Here is a 12022-nt window from a genome sequence, read left to right as displayed (position 1 = left end):
CGCTACTGGGCAGCGATCGAATGGACTGTTTAAGTTGGAGCAAAAACCATCCAAGGCGCTGGCGTGTCCATTCCCGGAAACGACAGATCTGTGGCACAAGCGCATAGGACATCTGGCATCGCGAAAACCTGGTAAGCTTGCGAAACAGCATGGTTGACGGAGTGAGATTGGTATCGACCTCGAAAATTGCAAAACGTGTGCAATGGGGAAGCAATTCCGAATGGCTTCCATTCGATCACGAGGGATCACGTGCGAACGAAGTCGCAGACAAAATAGGCCTATCGGTCAAGATAAGCAACATATTAGAGTTTAAAGGTAAAAAATGTTTCTATGTTATCATTACAAAAAGTTACATAAAAAAAACACTGCAAAAATCAACTATTTATTTCACATTTCGGCTTACGGGCTTATTTTGTAAGTTGAGTCGATCAAAATGACTCGACTGGAGTCACTATCGACCAAAATAATCGCTCGACTCAACTCTGTCACTCGAACTTTTCGACAGTTGTCACTTTATGTGACTGGATTACTATGGGAGTCGATGGGTGACATCTGAAATAAGCATGCTTACTTTGATCGGCAGTGACTACTGATGAGTCGCATGAATCTGCTCGATTTACAAAATAGACCCCTAAAATTCAGATATGCCACCTTTGATGAATTTTGTTTTCATTATTGTTACCGTGGTTACTAGATTCTAGATTCAATAAGTGGAAGACATTGAATTAGGCTTTTCATACAATTGACCAGTACCACATTGAGATCAAGTAATATACGTTTTCCAGGATTGTACCCCGTTTGGCATAAAGTCGTTTGGCATAAGGTCGTTTGGCATAAAGCCGTTTGGCATAAAGTCGTTTGGCATAATGGTCGTTTGGCATAATGGCCGTTTGGCATAATGATTGACTTGAAATAAATATCGGCATTTTTTAAGCTTTTACCGAGATCAACACCACCAAGCCCACAGCAAAAAAAATTTGGTAGGTTATAAACAAGCGGGTTGTTCGTTCAGAGATTATCCGAGCTAAGAATTTCAAAAATTGTTGTGACATTATAGAGCATTACTAAATAAAACTCGTGACGGGTCTCTACATCTCAGAACATAGAGTACCCTTGAGCTTGTTGCGATATACATATTTGAAAACAGTAAATTGGCAAGGAAAGTTCGCAGTTATTCATCAAGGGAACGCTCATAGAATATTTCCCTGCATATCAAGCTCTGTCCCAGTTTGGACGTAACACTCGCTGAAAATTACTTGATAAAAGAATGATTTTTTGTTTTGCAAAATATCAAAAGCTCTAATCAAAAGATCGATAAATGCGACTTAATGCAAAAAGAGCCTTTATACGAGAGCAGATTATTTTTCGTTTAAAATATTTCAGACTCTAACGCAAAAAAAAATCTTTTCACAGCACAGCTCAAATGAACAACACATCTTTAAAAGAAAATATTTGTGGCAAAACTTTTCAACGGTTGAATATAAATTCTAATTTTGGAAGTGTACATTAAAAACACCGTCTAATATCGAGAAAAGGGAAAATTTGTGATTGAAATAATACATTTTCCAGCATATCTCGTAAGGAGATCACGCGTTTGCCCCCCAAAAAAAAAGTATAAATTGAATATTGGCAGGTTCTAAAATAATTATAATTCTAACAACACATCTGGCAAGAATTGATAATCAAAATGGTTCACAATTAGCTTTACTAAATAATAAAATGTATAACAGTATAAACATAAAGAACAGCCTATTTTTAAAAGAAGGAAAAATTTACAATTAAACCAATACAAGAATTGACGCCAAAAATTATTGCGGCAATGACTGGTTCCCCCGAAAAGTGGTGACGAGAAAGAACGATAAACAGTCAAAAGAAGGAAGTATTCTGTCATTCTCGGCTATACACATGTTGGCAAAAATGCTGAAGACGGTAAAACTCGAAAGAACCACCAATTAAATAAAGAAGGGTGAATATTAGATGGTCAGTTCATTCACCCCCCTGAAATGTATATAGTTACGACAATTATGGGTGCTAAAAATTTTCCGGGGGAGTGGGCTAGTCGAGGAAACGGGATATTCGGGAAATGGCATTCGGGGAAACGACATTCGGGGAAAAGTAGCACAACCCATCAAAGTAACTGCAGTAATCGATTTCTCTTTTCGCTGATAATTTGAGCAGATCAATGTTATCAATTGCCGCCATTTTGCCAGTTGTGTACAAAAATACTTAAAAAATATAGAAGAAGGAGAAATTTATTGAAATTTAAAATCAACAGTTTTCATACCTATAATAATGGTTACATCATATTTAGGAAAAAAAATAGAACAATTAATAGAAGGGTAAATTTGTGCTAAATATATAAAAATCTTCAGTGCAAAAATTTGTTCCAATAGCGAAACTCAAAAGAAGAATTAATATATGAAAGAATGGTAATTTCTGGATAAATGATAAAATACTATTGGCAATAACTTTCCTAATATGCTTAAATTTATTCAAGCGCGAATGATTGTTGAATAGAGTGCCATTTTGTATCAAAACAAGCCTTGTGTCATCAGAAAGATTCAATAGAAACGTAAAAACGAAAATTGAGAAATTATTGGTTTCAGACTCATTATGCCCAACGACTATTATGCCAAACGACCATTATGCCAAACAACCATTATGCCAAACGACTTTATGCCAAATGACCATTATGCCAAAGGACTTTATGCCAAACGGCTTTATGCCAAACGACTTTAATGACCTACCACCGTTTTCCAGTACAATACTTATAAACCACACCTCCAAAATTTTAAGCCGTTCGGAAATGTTACTTCAAAGATCAAAAAATGTATGACAAGGTATTTTATCGTTTCAATTCTCTTGATTATTTTACATAATATGGCTGCTGTTGTGCGATACAACAGCAGACAGCAGTTTTCTTGAATATTGTTTATGAAATTCTGGCATTTTATAGTTCTGCCAGAGGGGTCTATTTTATAAGTCGAGTTGATCAAAATGACTCGACTAGAGTCACTGTCGACCGAAAAAATCACTCGATTCAGCTCTGTCACTCGAGATTTTCGACAGTTGTTACTCTATGTGACTGGATTACTATGGGAGTCGACGGGTGACATCTGAAATATGGCTCGCAATGACTGAAGTTGCAGATGGGTCCAGATCTTCGAGACGATTTCATAGTTTTCAGAGACGTTAGGACAAAGTGCAAGGATAATGGATCGCTTCACTCCGGAATCTTTATATCCAACTGTTGGGCTTTCTTCAATATTCAAGCATATTTTGAAAGATCCCTGCCCTCCATCTATGCCGATTTTGATTCGGCAATCATCCACGTTCCGCCTAGCTCTTACATAGTCGATCAATCCAGTAACGGTCTTATGAATGACTGTCGGATGGAAACTGCTTGCTTGCTACAGATGATGACACAGCATTGAGCGTAATTACTTCAAAGAACTCATCTAATTCACGCACCATATCTTGCAGCACCAACTTTAACCATGGCTGAGCTTGAGCTTGAGCTTGAGCTTGATTGGCCGCCCGTGGATGCTACTCCAGTATCGCCAGATCAGCTGCACTTACACAAGGACCAACCGAATGACTGCTTGGGACTAACAGGCATTCTCAGTGTGTAAGTGCTGGTGATCTTCTATTTTTTAGCGACAATGGTGCCTGCCACGTCAGAATGCAGACCAATGTGGGGAAGGGGGAGGAATTGATGATGCATTATACTGGCTCCCACGTAGACCGTATATACCACTGCATCTACGCCAGTACATGCGGGAGTGTATGGATTAGGGGAAAGGCATGGCAGAGAGGTTTAACCATGGCTGAATAGTTTTACGCTTACCCCGCCGCAAGTTTTTCGCAAGTCGTAAAGTCTAAAGAAAATGCCAAATAGTGTATTTGATAATACATAATTCACAAAATTAATATTAATTTATTTATTTATGAGGATTCTTTTTGAGTTCATGTTTTTGTTCATTCATTAAATGTAGCACGTTTCGTGGTTTTGATCGTGGCGAGTTCTCACGATACGGTCTTTCGAATAATCATGAAAGGTTATATTTTTGAATGGTAAGCCTTTGGAACAAAGAACTATCAGGATAATACGCTTGATGACTAAATACCATACACTCACCTTTAGAACACCTGTATACAGCGAGATAGTAACCTCCACATAGCACTGTTGGGTAGTTTTCGCCATTTTTTTTTATTGTACTTTGGTATAAAGTTTTTTTTTTATAATCACTGGTTTGAGAGTTTTGGGAATATATTTTAAACGTTTAGCATTTTTTTTTCTGTTCGGAACATAAACCACTGCGACCAATATTTGATCTATTGTAGTGTATCCCGTTTCCTTTGTTTAGTGCATGTCGTGATGCCTTATCACTATTGAGAAGTGATAAAGTATTCGGTTTTCTTACAGTTGTAGTTCCTAACTTGATCGCAGGAAGAATTCTAATTGAAAGGTTCCGCTATTTATACCCTTTGAAGAATGTGGTGGGTACACTCTCTACAGGCGCGCCCCTTTATCAGTGCAAATCGGATCCTTTGATAATGCCAAGAAATAACACCGATATTGTTCATGCATCAGAATCCTAGTCCTTACTTCTTCAAACTAGTGAACTAAATAAATAAAAGATTAGAAAACAAATTGTTGTATTCCACTGTGTTTTATTTCGTCGATTTCATGCGCTTTTTGAGTAGCGCCCAAACCGTTGATTTTAGCGATATATTATGTTCGGAGAAGTTTCTTGGTATATTCAAGCGCATCTTCTGATGAAAAAAGTTTTGTCCTTGCACCTTGCAGTGAGATAGAAAACTGTTTTTTTTTTAACATTTAGATAGACATGTGGTGTCTTCGGCAAAGTTGTAGAATTGGCAATTTGAATCAACTTTGTCCAAGACATAATTTTTCTATCTCTTATGCTTTTTGAGATATATGCCGTTGTTTGTGAATGGCCCCTGAAAATCATATTTTTAATCATAACTTTTTTCCAAGAATTTTGACATTTTTTGTGGCTTCTACAAAGTTTTTTGTCATGAAAAAACTCGTGTTTTTGGTGAACATCACGCTATCTTTTGAAGTTACAAAGTTATTTGTGAATTACTCATTTTCAAGGGGTAGTTTAGGCCCCTATAACTGCCTTTGGCGCAAAATGGCGCAGACAACTCATACAAATCATGAAAGTACCATATATTTCCTTTCGGCAGATGATAAAAACATTTGTCTATAAGTGTCTTTTCATGGGTTCTTACTATTAAACATATTAGCCTTATTAAAACGATTTCTACCGATAATTCCTTTACTTCAAGAGATAGAGAGCTGTGATTTTCAGTAAAAACACGTGTTTTAAGATATCTAACAACTTTGTAGAAGACATGAAAAATGTTAAAAATTTTGTAAAGGAGTTACAATTTTTTTTTTCAGAATGTACACAAAGTCGTATGAAAAAATCGTTTAAAATCATAATTGTTCACAACTTTTTACTAAGATTTTTAACATTTTGCCGAAGACATCATATGTCTTTCTAAATGTTTTGAAAAAATAGTTTTTCTATCTCACTGCTAGGTGGATTGATCACAAAACTTTTTTCATCAGAAGATGCACTTCAAAGAAACATAGTTATTCATTAATTTAGCTTAGTTGAACATACTTATGAGAGTTTAGACTACGGAATCATTTTCGGCGGAGCTATTTTTAGTAATAATCGTATTTTCTTTGACCGTGTCGTTTGCAAATCTCATGCGAGACACAAATCTTCGGCAGTATAATAGAATTTGATAGAAATCATTGTTTCAAAAAGTTAAAAATTTTGCGTTTGAATAACCCTTAATTTTCGCAAAAACCATAATTGTTATTACCTCATGAATATAAAAGAACGAATTCATGCTTTGAAAATATTCCATCAATAAGTGTTGAATCGAGTCGTTGCTATCAATGTTACCCTGGATTACGGTATGTTCAAATTCCTTTTCCACAAAAAAAATGCGTAGTTTATGAACGGTCCCAAACCACTTTTGCTCTTCCGTAACAAAACTTGACATTAACTTGGAATTATATGAAACTAAAAATTCTAAAAAAAAAAATACTAAGTACTAGTAGTTTGAACGCTGACTCATAAATTGTGACTGGTGTGTATATTACCCACAATTTATTGATCAACAATTCTACTAAAAAATCTCAGCCAAATCCGTATAAATACGCATTTATCTCTCATAGCTATGTTTATTGAGTCTATAAATGTTGTCGAGGGCCCATCCTCACACAAAAAATCTTTGAAACAAACTTTAAAACATCGTTTTTAGCTAGGCGTCAATAGGCACACGGCTTACAAATTTGGCCTAAAATGCAGTCCAAATAGCTACAAAAATAATTTAGCAATATTGTTGGTTCACACCGCGATCAAGAGCTGTTTTACTGAGATAAAAAGCATTGAAATGATTCTGTGATGCTTTGTGGTAGGTTTGATAATAATTTTGTCTTTTGAAATTAGCTGATTCATAAATTGTGGGTGATTAAACTGCGTGGGGTGACTGTAGTTTTTTTTTTTTTCCTCTGTGGGGACATGATACCACTGCGACCATTAAGTTGATCTATTGTGGTGTTATCCTCTTTGTTTTTGCCGTACTGTAGAAATATGTTTCTATATGAAGTAACTATCTCCACAGCTATTGGCGTGCATCCCAATCAGGTACCACGTTTCGGATAAAATGTAGTACCTGTTTTGGATGATAGTACTGAATTTCATTAGGCTCTAGCAAGCCTTTATCTAAATATCTACAACGCTTGTGGTATAGTGCAACACACTTGCACAACAAATGTTCAGTGCTTTCGCTTTCTAATTTACAGAAACGACACATATCTTCTGGCAATTTACCTATAATTTTAAGGTAACGTTTGCTGGGGCAGTGGCCTGTTAATAAGCCAGTATAAGTACTTAGATCGTGTTTATTGAGGTTTAACAACCTCAGCGTTTGATAGGCGTCTGGTTCGATGAATCGTTTGGACTGACGAGAGTCCATTGCGTTCTTCCAGTTTAGTTTAATTTTTGCCTTCATCCAGCTCTTTAATTGCATTTTCAGAGCACAAGAGGCCATTCCGAAGAACGGTTGAGGCCCTATAAATTGCATGGAAGAACCTTGTTTTGCTAACTGATCAGCTTTTTCATTTCCTTCTATTCCGCAATGGCCAGGAACCCAATATAGATTAACCTTATTACGATAGGACAACTGCTGCAGTAGCTTGGAACACTCCCAAACAAGTCTTGATGTGTAAGTTCTAGACTTCAAAGCGTTTAAGGCTGCTTTGCTATCCGAACAAATACATATATTAGCATTCCGGTAGCGCCTTTTAAGACAAATGTCAGCGCATTCAAGAATGGCATAAATTTCGGCCTGAAAAACTGTTGGCCAACTTCCCAGTGCATAAGATACATTTACTCCTGGGCCAAACACTCCTGACCCTACCATGTTATCTTGTTTTGAACCATCAGTGAAAAAAATTAATGATCCAGATCGGAAAGTTGGTCCTCCTGTGTCCCAATCCTGGCGAGTTACATCAGCAACCCAAAAACGATGATCAAAAAAGTTACGCTTCAACATATAATCTTCGTTCACTAAGTACACTGGACTTATTTTGAAGTGCTTCAATATAGTCATATGTCCTTTTAGTTCACTATCAGCCCTATCTAAGGACCTTCTGACTCTGATAGCACTCTTAACTGCATCCATTTGTATATAGTCATGAAGTGGAAGAAGATTTAACATTGCGTTCAACGCATTTGAAGGGGTGTTTCGTATTGCCCCAGTAATTGAAATAGTAGCAAGCCTTTGTAGTTTATTTAACTTAGCTTGAGTAGCGACTTGTTTGGTTTTTTCCCACCAAAAAATTGATGCGTATGAAATAATGGGTTTAACAATGGTGACTGTAGTTTGCTGCGATACCTTTTCGCGCTGGCTGCATGATGAGGCCTGAAAGTGGACCAAATGGATGCCGTTTCAGCGTTCCTGCAGGGCGATTTAGTGGAGAAAATTTATATGGAGTAACCCCCTTGCTTCGTGGATGGTGGCAAGAAACCCAAAGTTTGCCGCCTCAAGCAATCCAGCCGCGTCTGAAATTCGAAGTTGGATGCAGCGCTTCGAAAATTGGGACTGGAATCTACTGTTTACGATCCATGTGTATACTATCGTATCAGATCGTATCAATGGTGGCAAGGTGCTATTCGTTGCTGTATACGTCGTTGATGACCTCATTTTCAGGTAAATTGAATCAGGAGAACAGGAAAATGAACGACATTGGACCATCAAAATACGCCCTGGGTATCTGGATTACCAGAACCAAAGAAGCGGTTTCTCTGGATCAGGAAGCGTGTATTGACGCCATGCTTGACCGTTTTTAAATGGCCAAGTGCAACCCTGTTACTACCCTATGAATGCAAGCAAGAAGCTGATGAAGGAAATGTGTCCGTCGACTGCTGAAGACGAGGAGCGTATGGAGGATGTACCGTACAGAAAAGCTGTGGGCTGTCTAATGTACCTCGCCCAAAGTGCTCGTCCGGACAACTGCTATGCCGTGAACGTGCTCAGCCGGTTCAACACCTTCCCTGGCGAACAGCATTGAAATGGCGTGAAACATCTTTTGAATGTTATGATGTGTTCGTCACCGTTTCATAAAACTGAACTAGCACTGACAATGAAATGATGTCTAACTGGGGTACATTTTTATTTTCATTTCTATTATGGCAATGGTAAATAGAATATAAATGATCAGCGTTATGGACAGTATAAATTATGTGTAAAACCAAACATATTAACATTTAATTTAACTTGTAATTGAAGAATATTTTCAAAGTGTCCGGATATTGATACCATTGATACTCAGGCTTCTTTTTCAATCTTCTTCTCGAAGGATTGCACAGCTGTTTCTCTGGTCAGAAATGGATGTAAGATTGCCATTTTTCTGAAAATTTGATCCATACTTACTTTGATGAACATTTTAAGTTTTGCTGTTTCCAACGCCGATTGCATCGCAACCATTTTTGTCATTGGCAACGGTATAGTCATATTCGCTTGAAAAATTACTGCTTCCGACATGTTGTCCCTTCGACGTTTTGTCCTTTTCGACGTCTTGGGTTTCGACGTTTTGTTTTTCGACATTTTGTCCCTAAATCTTCTGTAGATATGCTTTCAAAAATTGAAGAACAAGAAACATTTTATTTCTCGGATATTTTATCACGTAAACTGGCATTTTTTTGAATTTTTCTTCAAAAGTAACAAAAAATAATTGGCAATATCCTTGAAAAATTATATCGAAAGATAAAAAAATGAATAAATTAGCAATGTTGAGGATAACCGCCCTAGGCCGTGGAGTGCATGAAGTAGACCGAAGAACTTAAGTGGTCCTACCGCCTCAAGAACGCTGCACTGCTGGTACGTTATGCTAGAGACTGAAAAACGGACGAGGCACTTCTTGTGTCAATTTTGTCAACAGCGGGCCATCTCCAAGCAAATCCAAAGGTGAGTCAGCGAAAAGAAGAAAGGGCCCTGCTACCAGAACGAGAGGAAGTGGTAGGATATAAGCTCTAAGAAAGTGGCAGGAAGCAATAAAAGGTACCTGTGTGTAAGAAAAGCAAATAAAGTGGGTTTCAGTATTGTTAAACGGTGTTGAAGTGTTTTCATGGTCGAGGATTTTCAAACGAATATGTCCACCCAAAGGCAGTATAGAAGAGGGTCTCATTGATGCCGCGGGTTGCCCCATTAGTTACCTATATTGTTGACGGATTCCTTTGGAGAATTCTTATAAGAAGTTTTTGAAGGATATAAACAAAAAAACGGCAGAGCTTTAAATTTCGACTAGAATGTGTGTCCTTTGACAATTACGGGTTGTAGTGACTGGACCTTTTTAAGTAGCCGAATTTAGTCTCTTTCCCGATTACGCTTCCCTTAGAACTTCAATCGAGTTAGATTAAATAATCAACACTTTCTTCATCATTATAAAAGCACGTTTATTCTTTCCAAAACACATCAACAAACTGATTCCTCTTTTTCTTACGTAAATCTATGCCTACTATGATCTGATTTGATTTCATTTTCAGTACTAGTTAAACAGTTCGTTGGTTCACAAACATATTTTATTTTAACTATACTCTGCTTTTAACCTCTCGTAATCCCTACACGGGTATTTTGACCTCAACTGTAAAACTGTCCTCAGTGTCGTGTAAATTGCCGATGCTTGGGAAATTGACAATGCCTCTTTAATAACACCCCTTCCCCCTGATGAAAATAAAATCAGTTGCAAAGTTTGATACTATCATCCATATTTGAATTAATATTCAAAGTTGAGTACTTGCATATAAGGACGCATATATTCAGCCCATTGCAACATACTGGTGCCCTCTAGTCGTGAGCGTTGGAAACGTTCACGAACCTAACCGTAACAACACCTGGCCCAAATGGACTGTCATTGGCGTTTTGTCGAAGACCGTTTATTTCATATCTACCAATGTTTCTATCAACAACTTCTGTTTATCTACAACATGTCGGACCAAACTCGAAAAAGGAAATCAGAAAGCGTGGTAATTAGAACTTTCAGATAACCCCAACTCACAAAACAGAGTATTGGGAAATCGAAAGCGATCCTTTTCCTTAAGCCCTTATTCTAGAAAACAATAGTTATTTTCTACATATTTCAGGACGAGACTCCTCTCAAATCGAATACATCTAGTGAGACGGTACAGTAAATGAAACATTCGTTGAACCAAAGCATCACATATCACTTATTTTCTAGGACGGGGTGCGTCATGGTAGCTACCATCAATATTACGAGTTTCGCAGCGAAGACAGCCGGCCGAAGTACATCGAAAAATGTCTTCCTGAGCTCTTGAAGTTGATTGATAAACACCAGGAGGGAAAGGACATCTACCTGCTTGACGTCGGTTGCAATAGCGGAAAGCTGACCCGCGAACTTTTTGAAAAACTGAAAAACGTTTGTCCAGAGCAGCAAATACAAGTCCTCGGAGTTGATATCGATCAAGAGCTTGTAGAAAAAGCCACCGCCGATCATGGATCGCAATTTTTGGAGTTCGCACACGCGGACATCAGCGAGGTGTCTTCTAGCAAAGAAACGAACCAAATTGAGAGATACATGCTCAAGAAGGACATCAAACGATTTGACTTCCTGTGTTGCTTTTCCGTTTTGATGTACATCCATTTGAATCACGGTGACGATGGTCTGATGCGGGTACTGGATTATGTCTGCTCGCATACGGAACTGTTGGTGCTTGAGCTGCAAGGTTGGAAAAAGTATCGGGATCATGCTCGCAGGATGCGAAAACTCGGTGCTGGAGAGTATGACCATTACAGTCAGCTGACGTGGAAGGGTAGCAATGGATTCCTGGAGGAACAGATAAGCGATTATGTAGTTTCTAGGGGATTTACTGTTATCAGTAACACAGAAGAGAAGAACGAATTCAACAGGGATGTGGTGATCTATGCACGGAATAAAAGTTGATAAAATTACCTTTTTGGGATAAGTAAATTTTGTTTTATTTTTGATGATTATTTTTATACGAGAATAATTGACTTGAAGCGAAACTAATATCCACAAATAGATTTAAGTTATTAGCGTTTAGATTGGGGTTTATCTTTCAGTTTGAAGGGGTGAGTATCGCAGTCTTGCTGAGTTAAAGATAACAGAAATATTCTATAAATTCAAAGACTTTCATGTATCTGAATTTTACTGCTCTCTAGAAATATTTTCAGGTGCATTATTACTTAGCGGTTCATGATGAACTCCAGTATAGAAAGCTTCAGTTTTGTAATGTTAGATGTCGTTACCAGTCTTTCGACAGTGTCTTATTGGATTATTAGTGAGAAAATATGTTAGGAAGAAAAGTATTGTACTGTTCCACTAATTCAGTTGCGCCACGAAATGTGTGTAACGATTCGTCAGATTTTGAAATCTACAACATTCAATACAAAAAGTAGTTAAATGTTCCATACAATCATTAATAGATTTGTT

General features: G+C 37.5%; 1 protein-coding gene across 1 annotated transcript; it reads left to right on the top strand.

Moving 5' to 3' along the window:
- The first annotated feature begins 10450 nt into the window (after nucleotides 1–10450).
- Nucleotides 10451–11539, top strand: LOC5568092 (pre-miRNA 5'-monophosphate methyltransferase). Its single transcript, XM_001651980.2, has 3 exons — nucleotides 10451–10577; nucleotides 10695–10733; nucleotides 10790–11539. Exons 1-3 carry the CDS (start codon nucleotides 10455–10457, stop codon nucleotides 11510–11512), a joined length of 885 nt encoding a protein of 294 aa, XP_001652030.2. The 5' UTR covers nucleotides 10451–10454; the 3' UTR covers nucleotides 11513–11539.
- Nucleotides 11540–12022: the final 483 nt, after the last annotated feature.

The sequence above is a fragment of the Aedes aegypti genome, chromosome 2 (genome assembly GCF_002204515.2).
Source record: "Aedes aegypti strain LVP_AGWG chromosome 2, AaegL5.0 Primary Assembly, whole genome shotgun sequence".
NCBI classification, from domain to species: domain Eukaryota; kingdom Metazoa; phylum Arthropoda; class Insecta; order Diptera; family Culicidae; genus Aedes; species Aedes aegypti.
The sequence above is the reverse complement of the archived record's forward strand: the minus strand, read 5'-3'. Positions and strand labels throughout refer to the sequence as shown.

Bases quoted from the DNA above. Each gene is read 5' to 3' on its own strand.
- LOC5568092 (XM_001651980.2), top strand. From the start codon at position 10,455: ATGGACTGTCATTGGCGTTTTGTCGAAGACCGTTTATTTCATATCTAC. The intron at 10,578-10,694 runs GTAATTAGAACT...TACATATTTCAG, and splicing joins AAAGGAAATCAGAAAGCGTG to GACGAGACTCCTCTCAAATC. The intron at 10,734-10,789 runs GTACAGTAAATG...CTTATTTTCTAG, and splicing joins CGAATACATCTAGTGAGACG to GACGGGGTGCGTCATGGTAG.